This window comes from Castanea sativa, chromosome 3 (assembly GCF_040712315.1).
Source record: "Castanea sativa cultivar Marrone di Chiusa Pesio chromosome 3, ASM4071231v1".
Taxonomy (NCBI): domain Eukaryota; kingdom Viridiplantae; phylum Streptophyta; class Magnoliopsida; order Fagales; family Fagaceae; genus Castanea; species Castanea sativa.
In genome coordinates, this window is record NC_134015.1 from 32,606,374 (window position 1) to 32,630,764 (window position 24,391).

The window sequence follows — 24,391 nt, forward strand, 5'->3', positions numbered from 1 at the left end:
GGGTGTCGTCTCTTTCTACCTTCGACATATCCTAGTCTGACACATAACCGAACTTACAAATACAAACCCATAAATAATAATAATAATATCCATGTTTTTGTCTCCATTACATTCTCCCAAACCCCCAAGCCCAAACTAGGCAGCCGCTGCCGACGCCGCCTATTGGCGGTTTCTCAATTCGTGGAAGATAGTTCTCAATCCGAAGAACCCAACACCACGGTACGCAATTTCACATTCCAACTTTTTTTTTTCTTTTTTAATATGATTCTATTTCATAACCCAAAAATAATACTGCACTTTTCTCCTTTCCTTATTGACTATTGTAAAGACGAAAGAGGAAAATTTTTGTTCTTGTTACGTAAACACATGACATGACACATACTTTTTATTTATTTTTTATTTTTTTAAAGAATAAATTGATTAGTTGGTTGCTCAGGTGTGGAACTTCCTTGTATTGCTTTGATGCACTCTAATGAGTATAATTCATATTCAATTTCTAAATGGTTTCAATATATATATATTGGTTTGGGTTATTTGGGTTATTGATGAATGACTTTAATATAAAGCATATAGAACAACCTTCTGTTTCAGGTGTATATTGAAGTTCAAGCAAAAAAATAGAGTGAAAATTGGAATACTTTGACTATCATTCTTTTTTATGACTCAACTCCATGTTCAAAAAATTGTATTTCCTAATGTTTTCATTTGCAGAAAGTTGCCATTTTGTTATTTTTCTCACTTGTTTGGTTCCGTCTATGAAAAATTTCCCCACTCCAAAAATTTCCTCCACCTCCCTCTCTCATAATCTTTTCTTTCGCACTTATGAGTGAGGAGGTCCCATTTGAGGTACAACTCATTGCAGGTATTAAAAAAAAAAGTATACCTGCATTGTATGCTGCTATGCTTTAAAACCAAGCAACGTGCACTTTCTGATAGTTTGTTTTATTTTTCTTTTCTTAAACGTGTCTTCTCACACCTACATGTCCTCCGTGCAGGATGCAAATATTGAAATAAAACTTCCAAGAAGAAGTTTGCTTGTACAATTTACTTGTGATGTGTGTGGTGAAAGAACAGAGAGGCTCATAAATCAATTAGCCTATGAGCGCGGCCTTATTTACATACAGGTACTTATTTGGTTTCCTTTTCATTGCCACATAATGAAAGTCATGTGGGATGTTTCTTGATCATGAATGGTTGTTTATTCCCTTCAATTGTTTTTTCAAGACTGTTTTATTATTCTGCTACTTGCTATTCTAATAACTTGCAATATGAAAGTAGGATCAAGATAAAAAATAAAAAAAAATAAAAAATAAAAATAAAAAAGAAAAGATAGCTCTTATTGTTGGGTAAGGTGTCAAATATGACTTTGAGTGAAAAGTCATGCTTATCTTTAGGTTGGCAGCTGCCAAAATTAATGACTTAAGTTAGAAGACAGAGAATGCACCAAAGCAATATCAACCACTGGGTAGAGAGATGCAGTTTTCATCATATTACTTAATATAAAGTTTTTCAATAATATTTAGGGACCATTTGTCTCGTTGAATCTTATAGCTTCTGAAAACTAACTTGAATATCCATAAGATGAAGTCTTGCCAGGCTTCAATCTAGCATCAAGATCCAAATGGAAACTATAAGAGAAACTTAGAAAAGATTTCTTGGAAGAGATTGCAACGATTTTTATGTTCTTCTTTATCTTTGACTTGGGTCAGGCCATTTCTATAATACAAGTAGCTGAGATGGCACTATGGAATTTTGCAAAATGGAATAGTCCTTCAAAACATTTTCCTTACTTAAGAAAAATAAAACCAATGCATAAACATTATATGAAAACCCTGAATTTTAAGGTTATTATGTTCATGTGGACCAACTGGTTGTGCTTTCATCAGTGTGCAGGTTGTCTCCGTCATCACAAATTAGTTGACAACCTTGGCCTCATGGTTGAGTATGACTTACGGGAGGAAATCAATCCGGACTCAAATACTGATCAAGTTTGATATGTGCCAATCAACTTGTTATGTTCTTCTGAGTCAGAAGACAGTATGCACCAAAGCAATATCAACCACTGGGTAGAGAGATGCAGTTTTTACCATCGTATTTAATATATAGTTTTTCGGTAATATTTAGGGACCGTTTGTTTCATTGAATCTTATAGCTTATGAAAACCAACTTGAATATCCATAAGATGAATTCTTGCTGGGCTTCAATCTCGCATCAAGATCCAAATGGAATCTAAAAGAGAAACTTAGAAAAGAATTCTTGGAAGAGATTGCATTGATTTTTATGTTCTTCTTGATCTTTGACTTGGGTCAGGCCATTTCTATAATACAAGTAGCTGAGATGGCACTATGGAATTCTTTTCCATTTGCAAATTGGAATAGTCCAAAAAAATTTCCTTATGAAAAATAAAACCAATGCATAAACATTTTATGAAAATCCTGAATTTGAAGGTTATTATGTTTATGCGGACCAACTGGTTGTGCTTTAATCAGTGTGCAGGTTGTCTCTGTCATCACAAATTAGTTGACAACCTTGGCCTCATGGTTGAGTATGACTTATGGGAGGAAATCAATCCGGACTCAAATACTGATCAAATTTGATATGTGCCAATCAACTTGTTATGTTATTCTAAGTTTCCTTTTGGAAATTTCCATGTTTGTTGTTGTAATAAAAAAAATCTGTCTTCATTCAGCAACAAAATTAATATGTGTATATATATATATATATATATATATATATATATATATATATATATAATATAAAACTCAAAATTTGTCTTCATTAAACATTAACCATTCAAAAATTGGAACTACAAAACCTTGATTTGGCTCAGTCTCCTTATTATTCACTCCTGTCTAAGCAATCTTTGAATTGATCTTGTGTCATACGTATGAAATAATCAACTCTTTTCAGTATAACAGCAAATCAATGGTTCATCAGCACATAAGATTTCTAGGAAATATATCCTGTAAGAGCCAGCAGAATGGCAACAGCTAATCCTGTAGTCATCCACCTTCCAGACCTTCCTAGCTGCTGATGTAGTGCATGTCCTCCATTCTGTGAGTTGAGAAAGAAAGGAATGGTCAGTAAAAATATTTGGAAATTGTTAAAGCTGATATATTGATGTAACAATGAATGTGATTGGTGTCACATAAATAAACATAATAAATTATTTTTTGTTTTGTAAAAAGTTGATATATTAGTTCATAAGGTTTATGTAGTAAAATTTGTAGTGGTAGCATCAGTCAAAACATTTTTTCATGTGAGAAGTAAAATCATCCATATCAAGCCACCCCATATATTTGTAATTTATTTATCATATATAAAATAGTTTCTCAGCAATTTTGGAAAATTAATAGTAATGGCAATCCAACTGATTAAAAGTTACCGCATTTGGTGATGGTGCTGGAGTTGTTTCCTCTGTGTCTACCAATGTAGGAGGTGCTGGGGGGCTGGTTACATTAGCGGCTGGGGCTGGTGCTGGTGCATGATGATGCTTGTGCTTATGTCTGTGCCTTCTTTTCTTTTTGTGTTTGGTGGGCGCTGGAGCAGGTGAGGGAACCAAGACTGGTGCTGGAACGGGTGTAACTGGTACAGGTGCTGGTGCTGGTGCTGGTGGTGCCTTCAGTGGTGCTGGTACAGGTGCTGCTGTAGGTGGTGGTGGAGCCGGTGCTGGTACTGGTGTCTGCTTTGCAGGGGCTGGCACTGGTGGTGCTTGGGCTGGTGTAGGAGAGATTTTTGGTGGTGGTAAAGCTGGTGGTAGAGATGGTGGCAACACTGGTGGCTGTGTTGGAGTTGAAACAGGTGGACTTGGTGGTGGAATTTTAGGGGGTGGGACGGTTGGGCTTATTGTTGGGGCTACTTTAGGAGATGGGGATGATTTTGGAGATGTGGCAGGTGGTGTGGTAGCAGCAGGTGGTGTTGCAGTTGGCAATGTAGATGGCGCAGATGGTGTTGTAGGCGGTGTTGCAACTGGCAAATTGGATGGAGCCGCTGGTGTGGTAGTAGGAGGTGGTGTTGCAGTTGGCAGGGTAGATGGTGCAGCTGGTGTTGTGGTTGGCAAGGTAGTAGGTGTGGCCACTTGTCCTTGTGCATTGGCAAGGAATTGTGTAAAACTAAGACCAACTAAAAAGAAAGCCCACAACATTGTAGCCATTTCTGTGGAGATGAGAATTGGAAGGAAATATTTGGTGCTTTTATATTTAATCAAGGAGGGAGTAATACAGTTCTAGGGAGTGAAATACAGGTTGGGTGTAATGTTGGAGGGAGAGATGTAGTCTTCATGTGATTGCTACGTCCCTTCTAATGATTTGCCAAACAAGGTTGTTAATTTTAACTTTAGATCCCCTCATGGCTTATTAGTGGGCCCATGGTAGAGGGCCTTTAAAGGCTGAACTTATTGCCCCAGCTTTATATTCACATTATATGGGGAAAGCTTACTAAAAATTGTGTTGTTGAGTTCAGATGGTAAAATCGTTTGTTTTATTTTTTATTTTTGGTCATCTTATGATTGTAGTTTCCAAGTTGTCAATTTTCAGTATCTCATTGGGGGAATTGTGCCCTGACCCATATTTTGCCAGTGCTCCAACAAATGTTTTTTTTTTTAAATTTTTTTTAATAGAGAGAGAGAGAAGATTACAGTTTACTCATTTGATGACTTGCAGGATCAAAGGAGGTATAGATTTTCTTGCCTTTTAATCGTTGAGGAAAATCTTGAATTGGTATTTACTAACCATCCTAGCCTCTTAAGCTATTTAAAATTTATTTTTTAAAAAAAGGTTCAGGATTTTTTTTTTTTTTTTTTTTTTGAGCAAGGTTCATGGAAATTTTTAGTATTATTTTTGTCGTGGCGTATTTGGGAAAAGGGATATTACATCCATCTAATAAGTGCTAACAAAATCTTACCAAACGCTTTATTATGTGTATATGTATAATCTTTTATCACCATATCGATCCGGACATCTGACCTAGACGTGGGTAATTAGTTCCCATCAGATTTGAATTTGATGAGGAAAGCAAGGCTTCAGCTTTAGGATTTCCTATTGGAGGAAGAACCTTCCCCCCCCCCCCCCCCCCCCTTTCTTTTTTATTTATTTCTTTTTTCTTTCTTCTTTTTTGAAGATAGAAATGACGTAGTCCATTTATCAAATTAAGCTACACAATCCTTACAATGGTGTCAATTTGGGTACCTTGCAAGTTCAGGTAGTTTATTTGCAGTGTTTATCAATAGATGTAATTTTTGGAAATTCATGTTAAACGTATGACAAAAAACTAAAAGCTACTTTATTTTAGATTATTTACACCAAAAAAAAAAGGAAAAAACACTGAGACAAAAAGCAAATAGTGAATACTTTTTACCTTTTCCCAAAAACTCCTGATACTGGAATTTCAGATCTTTTGTAAAGAGAGAAATTAGGCTACAAAGTTATGCCTGGATCTTGCAAAATTCATCTTTGCAGTAAGCAAGCAGTCATTTTCCGCATTGCCAACACAGAAAAAGATATGAAAAAGAAATGCTTGTACTTCTCGAAATTACACCTCATGTTTATGTCGTAAACCCCACAGGTAGTTAGTTTTACTTTATATTTTTCTATTTTTGACTAATATCATTGTTAGGAACTCTTAAACACTGCCACTATGCTGGCCAATTATGTGTCAAAGGAACCCAAGAAATAATTTTGGGGGGCCACAATTCATTTCTTTCTTCCAATTCTATCAATGATCCCAACTCTTGCTCTGTATTAAGTAGTCAAGCCGTTCAACATCAGATAATACAATTTGCAGTCTAGTGATTCCATCAACCCTCAACAATATCAACTTTATTTGATTTGAAGGATAGCCATCTCTTGCAACTGAGTTTTTGCAGCTCTAAAAACAAAGGGTTCAGTACCCTTACTACAAACAGAAAACTTGGAAGATATCATGCATCTTTGTAAGAAATTTTGATGGATGGTGCGATATGGGAAGGGATGCAGGTGGAGGAGGTGGGTCTTCTTTCTTTTCTTTATTCCTTCTCCTCAGCTGGAAAAATTGCTGCATTGCATCTGCACACTCAGATGCCAACACCCCTCGGCGAATTGTCATTTTTGGGTGGAATGGGTGGACAGGAGCAGCTGGCTTATCTGGCAATTCCATGCCACTTCCACCTTCTTCACCATCCCGAAAAAGCCTGCAAAAAACTAGTTACATGTCAAAACTTTCTTCCTTATAGCTCCTGGTCCATCAAAATTATGCTCTTTATCCATCAACTCTATATTCTATACAATATTGTCACGTTAACTGGTAAAGTAACCAGTTGTATGGCTTCCATTCTATTCTGGTTCCTGCAGCCCATTCTAGCAAGAACATTTAGTTCTAGTCTCAAGCAACAAGAAGCAGCTATCCATATATTACCAGTCTCATTTGCAATATGTTTCAAAACATTCTACCCATCTAAGCTCAACCCTTTCTCTCTTATTTCCAAAGGCAACGCCGAAAGAAAGAAAGAAAGGAATTAAAAATATATATATTTACATGAATGATGTGCATAAGGTATTGCTTACGCAAAATGCCTTCTGTGCCTACCAATATAAAAGTTATAATAAAACATGACTAAACATCCTTATTGAAGACATGGCAAGTTTATCCTAGTCATAAATACAATTGTTTAGTGATTACTGATTAGCAGAAGAAATTCTTTGAACCAGGTCTATTGAGAACTGCGCAGAGTGACTAGCCTCTGATTTGAAACTAGAGGACTATTAGGTATAACAAACAAATGTTTGATGGAATGTAAAGGATTTGAATGTAGAGTATATAAGTCTTGTAATTCATAGGTGTTGTAGCATAAGCATAGGAAAACTATTTGTGAAGAACTGCTTTACTTCAATTTATCATGCTACTATCTTTTATCCACGCCCTTTATATGAAATCAGAAACTCTGAGTTGATTCAGAACTCAGTGGTCCAGATAAACTGACTGGAGAAAAGCTACAGCAAGTTCATTTGATTCAAACCATTAGAAGTTTCCATTAGAATTTTTATTGCATGAGAATACAAAATCAATAGGCTGACTGGTTTAAACATCATTTAAACAAGGGGAGAAAAAAGCAGGAACAGCATGTAAATTGCATACCTAATCCAGCTGCCATCAGCTCCAAGAAGTTTATTGGGAGTTCCCCATACGAGAGTGTTGATTCTTGCTTGGAGTATTGCACCAGCACACATGGGACATGGTTCAAGTGTTACATAGAGTGTTGTCCCCTGACAGTGGAAAACATTAATTAGCTGAAGCTAGGTGTCATAAAATAGATATTTAAGTGTTTTAAACTAAGAGCTAAGCATTATAACTAAAACTAACTAATAGATATTAAGTGTTATAGAGAGACTCAATTCTACACAAGCCCCTGTATGGTTTATATCACTGTGGAATATTGGATTTCGACAGTTGAGTAACCAAAGTATTAGAGACTGAACAGTATAATGACCAATATAAATTTCTTTTGCTTATTCTTTTTTTTTTTTCTTTTTTATTTGGTGGTGTTGGGAAACAAGTATAGTCATCATGATGTTAATTTACAGCCACACTCCACTTCATAATGCAGGATGGTATCTGAATTCGCATTGCTATGGACATACTTTTCAATTCAAGGTTACTAGATAACCTATGGAATGCACTTCGATATTGAACATGATCATCCTTAAAACTTTAGAATGGAGTAATCACAAACAAATATGGAATCATTGTTGACAGTTAACAACTTATTGATCCAGTTATTAAGAAGACACAATCACTTATTATGACTCTTTTCTTTTTCTTCTTTCATTTTATTTTATTTTAAAAAAATAAGACTACCAATCATGTTTACTAATAACCAATTGTCTTATCTGAAAATCAATTCTCACCAATACTTCAAGCAATTAGTGATGTCCAATTTCTTACTTACGTTCACATTCTATATATTTACCATTCAGAAAATTTCAGATGTGAGTTTAATGCAAAAATCTATACTTTATTTTCTTTGTTATCATTAGTTTTTTTTTTTTTTTTTTTTTTATGCAAGTATGAAGAAAGTGTAGTGCAAATTTCCTAGGAATTGTATGGTTAAGCACAGCTAGGAACACCATTTTTTTTTCATATTGCTCTGCAGTATAAAGAAGTTAAATATGCAATTCAAGTTTTTCAGTGAGCAAGTAGCAACTAATTCCAAGTGCTTGGTTCTATCCACAAGAGAACTGGAAAAGGCATACACGGTAATCAGTCATTTGGTACCAGTTAAAACTCAATAAAGATGATGCTGAAACACACCATTGTTGCAAACTGCAATGGTTTAAATCTTCGGTGAATTAGCATCTCATTTTTATAAAAATTAAGATGAGATTTAACATTTTAGATGAAAAAATTTAGAAGTAGATTCTAAACATAGGAAATTACTGAAAGCCTCCAAGTCCGAAGCAAGTTTGAAGCCTCCCGTATGCACATCATTTCAGCATGGGCAGTGGAGTCCCGTAACTCTTCTACTCTGAAATACGTATCTCCATATAAATACCCTCCCCAAAAAGAAAAGCAACCAACCAAACAATATATTTCAGAAACTCATAAAACTTACAAGTTGCATCCACGAGCAATAATCTTCCCATGCTGCACAAGCACAGCCCCAACTGGCACCTCCCAAGAATCAGCAGCCTTCTTGGCTTCCAACAGTGCCTCCTTCATAAAGATTTCATCAATTCTCCGCTGCTCACTTTCTAGTTTATATGCTTTTTCCCATTCATCAAATCTATCTCTTGGGACTTGCTTGTTCCGCTGAAGCTTCCTTTGTTGCAATTCCCCATCCTTTCCCTCAGTATCTGAGATTTCAATCAATCTCACACTAACAGGTTCCTCTACCTGCTCCATTGAGCCATATTCAGATGCAGCCGTTTCACTGGTCTTTGAAATTTCATCTACAATGGCAGATCTTCTTATGCCCCCAGTAGGTGATGGTATTAATGGTCCTGCTACTTCCATGCCAGAAGGGGCACCATGAAAACCCTTTGCATCTTCATTAACATTTTCCTCTCCAGAAGCTAAGGAAATTCCTTTTGACACTGACCCACTTTCTGATGTACCTAAAGAAGATGATGCATCTCCTTCAAGATAACTTATTTTATCCTTTGATCTCGTTGTGTCAGAAGCTTCTCCTTGACTTTGAAGAGAAGTTTTACTGCACAGTTGCTGATCAGAAGACATTACTTCTGCAGGCATGCTTCTTTTTTCCTTCTGTGCATTCTCTCGATTATTTTCTTCATGCTCACGGCCAGAAAAAAATGTCTCACTACTAGCGGACTTGTTTGACAAACTCCTTCTACCTGACCTTGTGACAGAATGCGGGGATTCAGAATGTGATACCCACCTTAGTCGAATTACATCTGCAATGATTCCCCACAAGGACCTGCCAGATCTCTTCATAATGGCATTCCCAGTTGTTGTAGTGTCCTCTGATCCTTCTGTCTGGGGGGTCTTCTGAATAGTTGAGTCCGTTACATCCCATATTTCATCAGAAGGACCCTTTGTTCCGGAACCCCCAGATGGATGCCTTGACTTACGCTCTCTCAACTGAGAGTCTCCAGAACCAAATTGACTTGAACTCTTTTGCCCGTACTTCTCGCCAGATACCAACTTCATCTCAGAATCTTTCTTCTCCTTCTTGATTTCTGAAGTCAAAACTTCTTGCCTCACATTCTCTACAAACTCACCAACATAATGCGTGGATGATTTCTCTAAACGATCAGCTGAACCCAGAGCATCCCCATAACACTCACCGCTTCCATCTCTGCCATATGGTTCGTGGTGCAAAGCTAAAATTATGCCTCCAGAACGTGTATAATGGTCACTAGAGCCTCTTTCTGAAGCTTCCCCTGAAGCCTCTTGGGTTTCATTCCCACCAGTCATCTCAACATGCAGTGAACCTCTAGATACCAATTGAGATGGTGGAGGCATTACCATTGCCTGTGAACTTCTATTATCTGCCTCCTCCACATCAATCTGTTGTACTTGACCCTGGGAAACCAAATTAACTGACGCTTGGAAATTAGAGGCCTCTTCTGAGGTTTCTTCATGAAAAGCCAATGGTTTAGTAGGTCTTTGAGCCTCTTTTATTGATATAATTTGCAAGACCGTTTCATCAGTTTGATTATACTTTTCTCTTGTTTCCCCAACTGGTGTTGCAAGTGAGGTCAAATTACTGTTTTGATTAATTCTCCTTTCAGAAGTTCTTTGATCTGTAACAGTTTCTATATCACTGGCATGAACCACTGACATGACACTGACATCTTCGTATCCTTTTCTGGATTGAATTCTCTGAGGAGCTTTTTGATCTATTTTGGGACATAACTGTTTTGCTTCTGGACTTAATATGGAAACCAAGTCTGAGTTTTTTTTCTTATTGTTCAATCTAGTTTCCCGCTGCATAATGGAGGCCTTGTCAATATTATTGTCATGAAATTCTGACATTTCAGTGACACTCTGGGATTTTCTTCCTGAGTCAATCTGTTCACTGATCCATTCACCAGTTTGGTAGGGCTGCTCCATCTGCTGAGCTGAACTCAATACCAAAGTTGTATTTTCTTCCTGTTTTTTCATTCTAGTATCAGATTCCCTCTGCCAATCAGAAGTCCTTCCAGTATTTACATCTTGCATTTCTGACATTTCAGTGACTTGATGAGAGTTTTTTTTTAGCTTGTCATTTCCAGTGATAAGGCCTACTGTTTTGTAATGTTCATCTCTGGTTTCATGTAACAAATTTGCAGCTATCACTATGTTCCCTTCCCTAACACTGGATCTTTTTTGTGAGGAAGTTGTCTCAACTTCACTGGCAGGGAACTCACGTAGTTCTGTAAGTTCCTGGTATTTTCTTCCAGATTTGGATACTCCAATGACTTGATTCCCTATTTGACCATATTGCTTTCTTGTTCCTTTATCCAAATTCATTGCCGATTTTGAATTCTCTTCTTCCTCCTTGATTTGGCTATGGGAACTACATGACTTTCCATAATCACTTTCATGGGAGCTTGATGCTTGCGCATTCATTTGTGAGGATTCTTTCCTAGACTGTGTTTCTTCAACCATTATTTCAGTAAGCTTCTTCTCTGACTTCTTCCTCCAATCCCACTCAACACCATTCCTCACTGCAGCATTTCTTTGTTCTGAGATTCCCCCCTGTCCCTCCGCATCATCCTTTTGCCTCTTGTACTCTGCTTCCATTTTCCCCTCAGATATATCCTTATCACTCTTTCCTGAGTCCGTACACCCACTTGACAACTTTTCCACAAATTGCCCCTGATTTTCCTGAACTTCCATATCACTTTCATAATCCCCAGAAGATAAAACTGAGTAATAAGATGAACAACTAGAACCCCCTTTTCTTCCTTTACGATTGTCACTCCTTAAAAACGTTTCACTTTCCTCATTCTGACAACAATCCTCGTCCCTCGACTCAAGTATGACTGGCTCTAAGTTATGCCTTGAATAACTCTCTTGTGAAGCTGACTCAACATTTTTTTCCTTCCCTCTATAACTTTCATTACCATAGCTCCCTCTCTTCTCCTCCTCCACTCTCCTAGATGAAGTCACATTTCTATCTCCACCACTAATACTCCCTCCCTTATCCACCACCACTCTCTTAGAAGATGAAGTCACATTTCTCTCTCCACCACGATTTCTCCCTCCTTTATCCACGATCACTCTCTTAGATGAACTCACCTTTCTCGCTCTAAGATCAAAGTTCCCTCCCTGCTCAACATCCACTCTCTTAGATGAACTCAATTTTCTCTCTCCACCACCGAAACTCCCTCTCTTGTTCACTTCCACACTCTCAAAAGAAAACCCACTTCTCACTCTACCACCTAAACATTCGTCACTCACTTGCTCACTCAACAAGCTCAAAACTGCTTCTACATCATCGAAACAATCCGAATTTTCACTATCCTCTGAAACCATACAAGTACATCTCTCATTTTTTCTTCTTCTTCTACGCCTATTACTCACACTAGTCTCCTTGAGAGAGCAAGAAACCTCATAACAACCCCGGTCCAAATGCTGGACTGGAAGCCTGTTATAGTAGCGGTTTCCACTTCCCAAGATCAGCCTTCTAGAAGCTGAGCATTGAAGCAGGGTGGACTGCCTCAACCCATATAAAAATGTAGGGCTTGTGGGCACCCTATGACTGTGAGTGGAAAATGTACAGCAAGAACAACAAGCACAAGCACAAGCACAACAAGATGATGATGATGATATTTGAAATGGGGTTCTATCAAATCTTTCATTGAAGAAGTAGGAGTAGTCATTAAAGGAAAAGGAAAGAGGGCCTTTGCTTCTAAGTGAATATATATAGGTGTTGTGCATATCTATATAGCTAATATTATCTATAATAAAAGGGTAAGGGAGAGAGAGGGCAGCTTACCTTGATGTGAGAAGTGGGTTGTGGAGGGTTTGGAAGGTTGATGGAGCTGAACTTGAGAGTGAAACCATGTGGGTCTCTGTCTCTACAGTTGTAGATCAGATTTCTTAACTCAACTCAACTCACAGATTATGTTGTCGAATTTCGAAGAAAATGAAATTATTCAAGTCCAATTGAATTGAGGGATAGCTGATAGCTCGCTACAGGTCGAGCGGCTCATGAGAATCGGTTCGGTTGGGTTGATTCGCTCGGTGCCTAAACTCGGCTTTTCCATGTGAGTTGGCAATTGAAAGAATAATGATACATTCATTTTGTTTTAGTATTAACGTTTTATAAAAAATTGTTCATTTTTCAAAGAGCATTTTCTAAAAAATTATCTCATTTTTCAGTATTTAGTGACAACATTGAAATAAGCTTGAGAATGTTTTTTGGTGTTTGATATGCAATTTCTTTTAAATACTTCTTGTATAATTTAAAACATGTATATTATATAAACTAATTAATGTAATCATTATAAATAAAAAAACCAAGAATGAATTTGGTTTTCATACTAAAATTTTGACAATAAATACAATCAAAATTAATTTGTTGTCAAATTTTCATGATCTCTACCACTTGTTTATATAGACAACAACGTACGTACGTACACACACACATATCAACCATTTGTCTATATAAATTTGATAGGGGAATACATTTTCAATAAGTATAAATAACAATAACTTTTAATTGTCTACTCTTTTTGCTAGTATACTAATTGTCTACTATGGTCAACCACAAGTCTTCAATATTACTCTAAATTATGTATTTACATAATGTACTGTATAATATATCATTACTGAATAGTATCTGCCAACAAAAAAAGTATTTGCCAACAAATGCAATTCTCCTAAACAATAATCATTCATTATATAACAATATTGTTAGTCCACGGTAAAGATTGTCTCATGTAAAAAGCAATTTAGAGCAATATAGGTACTATGTTTAAAATTTTCATCTTTTACTTCATTCATTCTTTCTTCTTCTTCTTTTTATTTTATTTTATTTTATTTATTTTTTTGCACTTTATGTATGACAAAGAAGTAACTTTTGCTTGGAATCCATCAAACCGAAAATTTCTTAGAGAAAAAAGAAAATCTAGCTTGAAATTCAAAGCAAAGAATTGAGATTTTGGTAGAGAAGAATGAAATAATTACCATTGCAAATTTGTTCTCCTTTATAAGTCAGAACTATTGATTGATCAGTGAAGGAAAAAAAAATCTAATTAGAGAAAGAGAGATCTATGGGAAGAGTAGAGACCAGAGTTAGTGACAATGAGAGTGTGAAGAGAGTAAAAGCAAAGGGAAGAGAGAAAAAGTATAAAAACTTACTATGAGAGAGAGAAGGCGCCAAAAAATTATGTTTCCCACAACTATAGATGAAGATAATATTTATAAGAGATGCAACGTATGAGAGAGAGATTGTTTTCCAAAAAAAAAAAAATTTGGAAAACAACCTATAAAAATTAAGCCTTATTTTTATTAGGGTTTTCCGTTGACCAAATATAGTTTTCCATTGACCAGGTTTTTTTTGTGCTACCAAATACTGAAAAATGTGGAAAACTATCTTTACAAAAGATTTTCCAGCGAAACAAACAGAGCGTTAGCAATTGAAAGAATAATTATTCAAGTCCAATTGTTGACGTGGTAAATTCGGGTTACTTATTTAGGTCCATTATCAAGACCATATTTTTACTTATTAGTAACTACCCATCACATTAGTCGTTTGTAAAATAATTTGTAACTTTAGTATTTCACATTTTAAACATACTAATAATAATTTGCTACCTCAATATTTTGTGAAATTTTCTGTAAAATTTTTAGTGTCTCTAAACTCTTTGTTTCTATTTTAGTAACTTTGATTCTCGCTTTTTTATTCCCTCAAAACTCATCTTACACCATTCCTATTTAAATTTGGGATAAATCTAGATTCATCATTTTTTTCACAAAATTGTTTTCAATGGTTGAGGTGACAAGTTGTAAATGATAGTAAAATAGTATAAATTATGGATTCATATAAAAATTAATAACAATTTGACAACTCAACACTTGTAAAAGTTGTATGAAGTATAGCTATTAAATTTGGATAATTGTTATTTCAGTATTTGCACTTTTAATTATATATATATATATATATATATATATATATATATATATATATATATGCGAAAAGTTTGACTTTTTGTTGATAACTCCTTATTGACCATGTGTCTATATAAATTTATCTCATGTATACATTTAAAAACACCAAATAGTTGTGTCTTTTCATTTTGCCCGTGAAGTTTTAGTATCAACTCACTGTTTTACATAAGATGTATATGTTAAAACAAAAAACTGTCATTGAGAAGAAAAGCATTCGTAAGGCATAGAGAAGAGAATGAGAAATCTGAGAATAAAAGCATATGTAAGGCGTTTAAAGAATTTTTCCAGTATTACTATTGCTAATGTTGGTGTGGCTGTTGGAAAAACTGGTTTTGCATCTCATACAAAACATGTAGCGAAAGCAACAAACATGGATCTTTTCATTCATGATTGATAACATGCACTATATATTTCAGAATTTAAGAACAAGATAGCGTACCTTAGTGTAGTGAAATCCAAAACAAAAGATTAGAAGTACTTGGGAACACTTTTAATTTTCACTCCAATTCTACTTTATGCCCAAGAAGTGTGGTCTCTCATTCAGTTTCCAAGGGAGAATAATTGAGTGGCTTCACTCACACATACACACCATTTGACAATGATATCTCTATTTTTTTCTCTCTCTAATAAAAAATTTTGTATTTTTCACCATTTATAATTAACTGATTATCTAATTGAGCTGGCCTATTAGGCCTTTCCAATTGAATTTTAGTGTGTGGCTTGAAGTGGGACCAAAAGGGACCAACAAGACACTAGCTCCAATAGGCCTTAGACTTTTCTGTCAACTCTTGATAAATCCAAAGTTACCATTAATTATATTTAATACCACTATATAAATATAATTGCAGTCTAGGCCTTATTAATAAATTATATCTCAAGACTTCATTATACATGCAACCCCTTCATAAAATATTCATAGCAATACAAAGTCATGAATGTAGACTGCCACTTTGAAAATTACTATATCTTAATCCTTGAGTACTCGGTTTAATCCTTTAAATTATTCATCATATATTTATGAAATTCAATTTCATAAATATATACTTTAGTAACTCCTTACTAAAGTGATTAGGCCTAACACTCTGAATAACCAAACACATTAAACTTATCTCAATGAAATATTTTATATCTTCGTTAAAAGATTATGAATTCCATCTTGAAAATATATGTTCCATCAACACTAAATGTGGCTGCCCAATATACTGAGGTTTTGATCGTGATTTTAGATCTCACTCCTGATATAACTCCTTACTAAAGTGATTAGGCCTAACACTCTGAATAACCAAACACATTAAACTTATCTCAATGAAATATTTTATATCTTCGTTAAAAGATTATGAATTCCATCTTGAAAATATATGTTTCATCAACACTAAATGTGGCTGCCCAACATACTGAGGTTTTGATCGTGACTTTAGATCTCACTCCTGATATATCAAAGCTGTTGGGGTTTATGCCCTAAAACCCAATTTATTGGCATGTATATAATAATTAAATTGTTTAATTATAGGAGACTATCTATAAATGAACTAAGACATTATCATAGTCCATGAGATGCATTGTATGTGATTTATGTGAAAAGTCACAGAAGATATAAATCACAAGTTCTTTGTAAACTCAGAAGTTTAGTTCGTAGTCGGTGATGAAATTGGGCGTTTCATCTGCGAAAACTATAACATATCAACTAAGATGATTTGTCTTGATCATGAAAATGGAGACTTCTAGTTGGTATGTTGATATATTTTAAGAGTTAAGACATATTGAACTGGACCGCTGTGAGATTTATTATTCTCCTAACGACTGTCAAATGAATAATAAATCTCACGACTTCTATTTACATCAATTCTAAATCCTGAGAGAATAATGGACCTGATCATGAGATGTAGGTTGCTTTGATATATCAGGAGTGAGATCTATTAGTTACGGTCAAAACCTCAGTATGTTGGGCATCCGCATTTAGTGTTGATGGAACATATATTCTCAAGATGGAATTCATAGTCTCTTAACGGAGATACAAAATATTCCCTTGAGATAAGTTTAATAGGTTTAGTTATTCAGAGTGTTGGGCCCAACCACTTTGTAAGGAGTTACTAAAGTATATATTTATGAAATTGGATTTCATAAATATATGATGAATAACATAAAGGATTAAACTGGGTACTCAAGGATTAAGATGTAGTAATCTTCAAAGTGGCAGTCTATATTCATGACTTTGGATTACTACGAATATTTTAATGAAGGGGTTGCATGCATAATAAAGTCTTGGGATATAATTTATTAATAAGGCCTAGAGTGCAATTATATTTATATAGTGGTATTAAATATAATTAATGGTAACTTTGGACTTGTCAAGAGTTTACGGAAAAGCCCAAGGCCCATTGGAGCTAGTGTCTTATTGGTCCCTTTTGGTCCCACTCCAAGCAACACACTAAAGCCCAATTGGAAAGGCCCAATAGGCCAATCCAATTAGATAATCAGTTACTTATAAAGAGAGAAACATACAGAATTTTTTTTAGTGAAATAAGAAACGGTGTGTGAGAGAGTGTGAGACACACTTTCATTCTCCCTTTGAAAACTGATTGAGATACCACACATCTTGGGCGTAAAGTGGAATTAAAGTGAAGATTAAAAGTGTTCCCAAGTGCTTCTAATCTTTGTTTTGAATTTCTCCACACCAAGGTATGCTATCTTGTTCTTAAATTCTGAAATTTACATAGTGCATGTTATCAATCATGAATGAAATAGATCCTTGTTTGTTGCTTCCGCTATGTGTTTTGTATGAGATACAAAACCAGTTTTCTCCTTCAAAAGCAACCTACACCTTATGATTAGGTCCATTATTTTTTCAGGATTAAGAGTTCATGCAAATAAAAGTGATGAGATTTATTATTCATTTGACAGTCGTTAGGAGAATAATAAATCTCACAACGGTCTAGTTCAATATGTCTTAACTCTTAAAACATATCAACATATCAACATATCAACTAGAAGTCTCAACTTCCATGATCAAGACAAATCATCTTAATTGATACGTTATAGTCTTCACAGATGAAATGCCCAATTTCATCATCGACTACGAACTATAATTTTGAGTTTACAAAGAACTTGTAATTTATATCTTCTATAACTTTTCACATAAATCACATACTATGCATCTCATGAATTATATGATAATGTCCAAATATTCATGTTACCATTATTTTAGATAATAATAAAACAACTTTATTTATCATAACATTAAGTCATATATAATGTCATACATAGCATCATACAATAGGATTTAAGGACATACATCCTAACAGTGGCTTGATTCCTAGACTTTTTCACTATTTAACAAAATAAAACTGACTAACAAAAAAGAGCAATTGCCCACAGGTTTTTTGTGATTCTAAAAAAAATGAAAGAAAAGAAGTTGAGAATAAGTTATCAAATGAATATGAACCACTATTTATACCCAAAATATATATATATATATATATATATATATATATATATATATATATATATATATATATGACCCTTCAATAGGCACATTTTTATTCAATATGCACTTTTTTAGTCAATAGTCACTTTTTTCGATCAATAGACACATTGTCATTCAATAAGCACATTTTCAGTTAATAGGTACATTTTTATTCAATAGGCACCTGTTCGGTTAATAGACAATTTTTTCGTTTAATAGGCACCTTTAATATATATCCAATATAAAGAGTTATGACCTTTCAATAGGCACCTTTTAGTATATATCCAATTTAAAAGTTATGATCTTTTAATAGGTATCCCTTGGTATATATATTACAACTTATATTGTATATATTTATATATACAACACAAACTAAACTAAAAACCCAACATTCTGTCTCTTACTCCTTCCCACAAAAAAGTAATAAATAAATAATATTTCTTTCTTTTGCCTAACTAATAAAACTTTATGCTATTTCTTTTAATATCATAGTTTTATTTCATGCATTTTTTCTTTCTATTCCAACTAAAAAATAATGGTTTCTTCTCCTTTGAAACTCATCTAGTAGCTTTTCTCGTACATCGCACAGGTTAGTGTCTAGTATATATATATAAAGTCAAAGTTAAGAGAAAATTCAATTAGATTATAAAATTGAGCTCTAATTTTGCGCTACATGTCCCATTTATTTTTTTTAATTTTTTTGTTAAGTGAGTTAATTCAGTACAAAATATGAGAAGTCCAATATAAATGAGCAATAAAGCCCTATAGCAAATGCGCCCCACCAAAGGCCCTAGTCTAGACAATATGTTTGCAATTTTCTTCAGAAATATTGGGATGTTGTTGGAAATGATGTTACCTACATGGTTCTAGATGTTTTAAATTCTGTAGATATTATACTTTATCTACCCTCGATTTGCGTGTCGAACCCTGAAAATTCTAAAAATGTTAATTTTTCACCAGGGGACCATGGGAACATTTAGATTGACATGGTACAATCCATTTGGGCATCAGAGCACCCAAAGTGTCATTTTAGGTCAAAATGACCAAAGTAACTCTCGTTAACCTAGGTTGACTGAAAGTCAGAGATTGGTCAGATTCATGCTTATACATCAAACCCAAGCTACTCGGAGATTTTTGTCAACTTTGACTAAGTTTGACCGAGTTTGACCTGAGGTTAACTCCTTGGGCACCAAAAACCGTAATTTTGATCCATCCATTAGAATAGTTTGGGGCTAGTGTCATTGCAAAGGTTATTAAATTCCCTTTCAATGACTATTCATGAGTCGAAGTTGGAGTTAAAACGGTTGAGATATCCTGAAAATTATGCGGAGTGAATCAGCATGCTTCACAAGGCCACAACTTTTGATACGACCGTTGGAATTTCAATTTCTTTAGTATTATAGAAACTAGAAATCTAGAAATTTTGAAGGACATCAAGATCAGCTCAATTGGAGTCTGAGAATGCCTTCCAATAAGAAATCGAAGTTAGGCAGGAAAAAGACAAAATTGATGATATCAACATACCCGACCTGGTGCACATAAAGTGGCCATTGGCCTCGAAAAGCATGCCAGACGTCTATTTCTACCCCTAAACCCCCTAGATTTAAATTTAAGAAAAATGATGTTGGGCATTTTGGATCACTTTTCTAGGCAGATTTTATCTCTTTTCCTCTCTAAATTCTCTCTCAAACAAATCCAAAAACCTTTGATTTCTCTCTTTTCTCAACAATTAAGAGGTAGTGTTCTTGCACTCTTTTTCCTCTCCTTAGTTTTAGGACCTTGGATTTGAGGTTTTAAGGGTGTAGATGTAGCTTTTTAGCTACTATCTACGCCCTTTGCTTTATCTTGCTTTATAATATGCTTTATTGCTTTCCATGGTATATCTCTTGCTTTACCTTGCTTCTTAGCATGCTTTATAGCTTTTCTAGCATGTCTCCTTGTTTTGCTAACATATTTTATTACTTTGATGATGTTGGTCTAGCCTTCTTGGGCTAGGATATGCCTAAATACCATGTTTGCGCTAGATCTATATGCTTAGGTGCTTTTTGACATGTTTATGCTTAGATCTACATGTTGATATGCTTTTTGACATGTTTATGCTTAGATCTATATGTTCATGTGCTTTTTGTCATGTTTATGCTTAGATCTATATGTTCATTTGCTCCTTGCCATGCTTATGCTTAGATCTACATGTTGGTTGCTATGCCTTGTGCTTTTATAGCTTTTTTTTAATTTTTTTTTTAATGCTTTTTTCTTATGTTTTGGCCCTTAGGTAGGGCGTAGATCTAGATCTTGTGGTCTAGGCCTACATCGATATGCCTAGACCTACATCAAAGGGTTTAGATCATTTCCTTTATGCATGTAATTGCTTGCTTATTTCATTGCTTTAGATCCATGTTTGTTTGGCTAGATTTAGGTTCTTGCCATGCTTTGTGCCCTCTATGGGCTTGTGCTTGTTGGTCTTTGGGGCCACTTGCTTGTTTGGTTGCAACCATACCTCTTGTGGCTTATTTGGATATAACCACTTGTGAGAACACATCTCTGTGATGTTAGTTTGCTTGATGCATACCCTTTCTCCACTTCGTGCGATGTTATGCTTGCCTTACTTGCTTTTGTGGCCCCATTTGGCTCTCTTTATTTCTTTGCATGCTTGCCTACATGTTCATGCATGAGTCCTTATGTGTGCTTGTGTCATCAAGCCTAGTTCCTACGATATCATGCGAGTTCACACCCGTTCTTGATATAGGAGACCCCAAGTCCCTTTAGGAATTTTGCTTGATGGCATGTGTGTCGTCCATACTCCAATCTCATGGAACCATGGGCACAATCCAAACCTACATTTGTCCTCCTAGGACACCCCCTTTTGTTTGATAACAAGCTTGTTTGGCCCCGTTTGGCCCTCTTTGATAGTTTGTCCTTTTACATGCTTTCTTTATAGTTGTTTCTTTGATTGTCTGCTGGCTTGTTTCCTTTGTCATTACATGTACACGGTTGGAGTTAGGACACTTGGCGCGAGGGTACAACTTCCCAAAAAAGGGCAATGTTTAGTAGATTAGGAGGCCTAGCCTCCCCGAGTGGTTTTCTCTCTTTCTCTTAGCCTTTTCTCTAGAACCATGCATTAGAGTTTCCTTTCCTTATATCTTTTATCTTTCCTACACTTTGCTTGGGCCGCATTCCTTAGGTGTGGCAATGTCTGATTTACATTTCCTGTACCTTGTTGGGCATGCCTTTGGAATGTTGGCAATGTCTACTTTACTTTCTCACTTTGTGTGATAGTATTGTGCATGATGTATGTATATCTATATATGCTTGTATGTGGGTGATCGTGCACTTTGTATGATGGACTTTCATGGCTAGGAGAGCGACCCTCTCTAGTCATGAGTGCTCTTGACCTTATAGTATCAGTATGCGTTCAAGGCAATTGTTGTAGTATGGGTGTGCGTGATGATCACCGCGATGTGATTGTCTTGATCCATGTCACTTCAGTGACATTGGTTTCCCTATGTAAGAGACACACATCAATATGCTTGATGCTTTAAGGGGCTTTGGCTTGTCCTAGCATGAGCATGTTGGCATGCGCTGTATACACAAGCATGAAACTCTGCTAGTGCTCCATAGCACACCAAATGAAAAATTCTACTAGATTTTCGCCATGAAAATGGGGCACCTCCATTGCCGTATTCTCACAATGAAAGCTTGATGAGAATAGTATTTTGTATGCTATGACGCACTAGAGTCGAAGTGCTGCTAGATTTTTGCAACAAAAATAAGGCGAAATGCTACTAGATTTTCGTCGTGGAAATTTTGCAACAATTCCAAACATACTAAGGAAGCATCGATCGAGACCACACCCTTTCCAAAAGCATACCTCAAAGCCCAATTCCATTAAATCCACAAAAGCTAATGCCAATAACTTGTTTTTAATTGCCAATGTCCAAAAATTAAGATTTTACTAAAACAAATGACTGTTTATGAACAAGTGTTGTAGGGTGCCTAACACTTGCCCCACACTTAACTAAACTACCAAACTCAAGAATCAAGATTTTTTATCCATCCATATTTGATTAAGAAAAACGACCTTCTTTCTTAATCTAGGATTGGTAATAAAATCAAATAGAGTCAGGTGACCAATCACACCTTAGAAAAAACCCAATGATTGGTGGCGACTTCATTTACCTTTGATAACTCAATTAAAATTGACTCATTTCTAGTCACACACCAAAGGTCTACCCATTTTCGAGCTTCGAGGCTTGCATATACACCTATGTGTGCATGCCTTTCAGGGGCATGCGCGAGCTTCGCTGTGATGGGTGGTCGATGTGATATTTATAAAGTTATCTAGGGGTGTGAAACTAACTTGTCAAAATCGACTTGATCCAACCCAACTCGCCTAGTTGGGTTGGTTTTAGGGTTTGTGTTTTGGGTTGGGTTGAGTTTTACAGTGGATCGGGTTAGGTTTGGGTCATAAGATTTGTAATGTTGGGATTTACAACTATGTTTTATGTTGGCTTTATTCCATGACAAAAAGTGTTGTAATTGCTTTAATTTTTTTCCTTGTATTTTTGTGGGATTCTATTGTATTAGGTTTAATATTAAGTTGGTGAAGACTTAAGCTTATTTGAAGATCAATGCATTTCACGACTAGCTCGCGACTAGCCATCCTGCGAAAAGGGCACGTGAGAAGCACATGCTGGAAGCTGAAGAGTCGTGCAAGCTTGGAGGTTTTTGCGAGTGTCTCGCGGGTAAGGCCTTCCTGCGAGATACCTGCGAAACTCTCTGCCTGGAGGATTTTTAAGTGTGACTTTCTTACCCTTCACCCATACTATATATACCCTCATTACCCACAAAAGTAAGAGAGGCCATTCAGAGAGAAAAATCCTAGATAGGTTTTCAACAACACACACACCCATCTTTTAGAGAGAGAGATACTAATCCTTAGTGAGAAATCATCCTAGCCTCTTCTCCTTCCCTCTCCCATTGTCATACCTTGAGAGGAGATTTGTACCCAAATAAAACCCACACCTATTTAAAGTGTAGAGAGTGTTTTGGAGCTTAGGAAGCTTTGGGGATTTGCCAAAAGAAGCCGGTGAGGCTTGGTGGATTTAATTGGGAGTATTGCAGGATCTGGAAAGCTAGAGAAGACATGACTCCGAGAAGTCCGTTGATAGTAGGAGCTTGGAGGGCTCAAGTACATTGGGTAGACTAGGCTTGGAGGGTCTTTTGTTATTCGTGTACTTCAACTTTATTCTCTAGTGGATCAATTTACCGCTTGGAGGGCGGCAGAAAGGTTTTTCCGAGTTCTTCGATTTCCTTTTCGATAACACATTTGCGTGTTATCTTGTGTTTGTATCTCTCTTCCCTACTCTTTTAGCTTTCATTTTACTGTTGTGTTTTAATGAATATGGTTTAGAGTAGTTGTATTGTTTGTTCGCTCGCATTTACTCTATTCCACACTTAGTTTAAGTTAGAGTAAAATCAACCGAGCCGTATTTTTTAATTTGGGGTCTAAACAGCTCTTGTGTTTTTAACACAAATCCGAGCTTTCAATTGGTATCAGAGCGGGTGCACTTGTTATGGTTTCATTACCTAAGTGTGATTCTTGACCCCTTTGTGTGTTTTGCCATGGATAGTGTTTTGTATGCTTCTTTGGATGTTGTTGAGTGTAACATACCATGTGTTTGTGAAAATGCCTCTATGAGTGTTAATCCTCAAAATTGTGATGACATGTTACATGAATTTATGGGTGTTGTTGTTGATATTCCAAATGTCAAACTCTTGAAGAAAAAGGTTAAGAAGTTTCATGAGAATTTGAGCAAGTTCACTAGTGAAAAGGATGATTTGATTGCTAAACTCAATGAATCCAATAAATTGGTTGAAAAGTATAAAATGCTTGCTGAAAATTCTCTTGAAAAGTTGAAAGAGTCTGAATGTTTGAATATGGACTTGGATGCTAAACTTGTTTTGCCTAACAAACTAGTTGATGAGCTAAAATGTGAAAATGAATCTCTTAAGATGCATGCCAAGTGTTTAATTATTGAACCTATTTCTAAAAATGATGAAAATATTTGCTGCAATCATGTTGTGGTACCCAATTTTGTGCCTAGTGTGAGTTCTACTTCTAAAGACAAATTGGTGTTCATTCCTCCACATAAAAGAAACCAAAAAGTCGAGAGAAAGGCTCTTAAGCCAAAGCCTCCGTTTAGGTCTCAATCTAAGGTTTTGGATGGATCTAAGTTTTTCCCAACTTGCCACCATTGCGGTGTGATCGGTCATATAAGACCTCAATGTCCTAAGTTGAAAAGAGAACAAAATCGTGTTTCTAGATCCCTCCCT

At 35.7% G+C, this 24,391-nt stretch overlaps 2 protein-coding genes across 3 annotated transcripts; both read right to left on the reverse strand.

Annotated features, from left to right (window-relative positions):
- Positions 1 to 2,758: 2,758 nt before the first annotated feature.
- On the reverse strand, positions 2,759 to 4,181 carry LOC142626824 (uncharacterized). Its single transcript, XM_075800535.1, has 2 exons — positions 3,386 to 4,181; positions 2,759 to 3,054 (listed from the first exon to the last, which is right to left on the reverse strand). Exons 1-2 carry the CDS (start codon positions 4,151 to 4,153, stop codon positions 2,950 to 2,952), a joined length of 873 nt encoding a protein of 290 aa, XP_075656650.1. The 5' UTR covers positions 4,154 to 4,181; the 3' UTR covers positions 2,759 to 2,949.
- Positions 4,182 to 5,650: 1,469 nt separating this feature from the next.
- LOC142627812 (tRNA(adenine(34)) deaminase, chloroplastic) lies at positions 5,651 to 12,412 on the reverse strand. 2 transcript variants are annotated; one of them, XM_075801710.1, is made up of 4 exons: positions 8,585 to 12,412; positions 8,410 to 8,497; positions 7,111 to 7,238; positions 5,651 to 6,166 (listed from the first exon to the last, which is right to left on the reverse strand). In XM_075801710.1, exons 1-4 carry the CDS (start codon positions 12,358 to 12,360, stop codon positions 5,893 to 5,895), a joined length of 4,266 nt encoding a protein of 1,421 aa, XP_075657825.1. In that variant the 5' UTR covers positions 12,361 to 12,412; the 3' UTR covers positions 5,651 to 5,892. The 2 variants fall into 2 exon arrangements, 1 of the variants encoding a protein (XP_075657825.1); XR_012842946.1 differs by lacking the exon at positions 8,410 to 8,497 and having other exon boundaries at positions 5,993 to 6,166.
- Between the last annotated feature and the right edge of the window lie 11,979 nt (positions 12,413 to 24,391).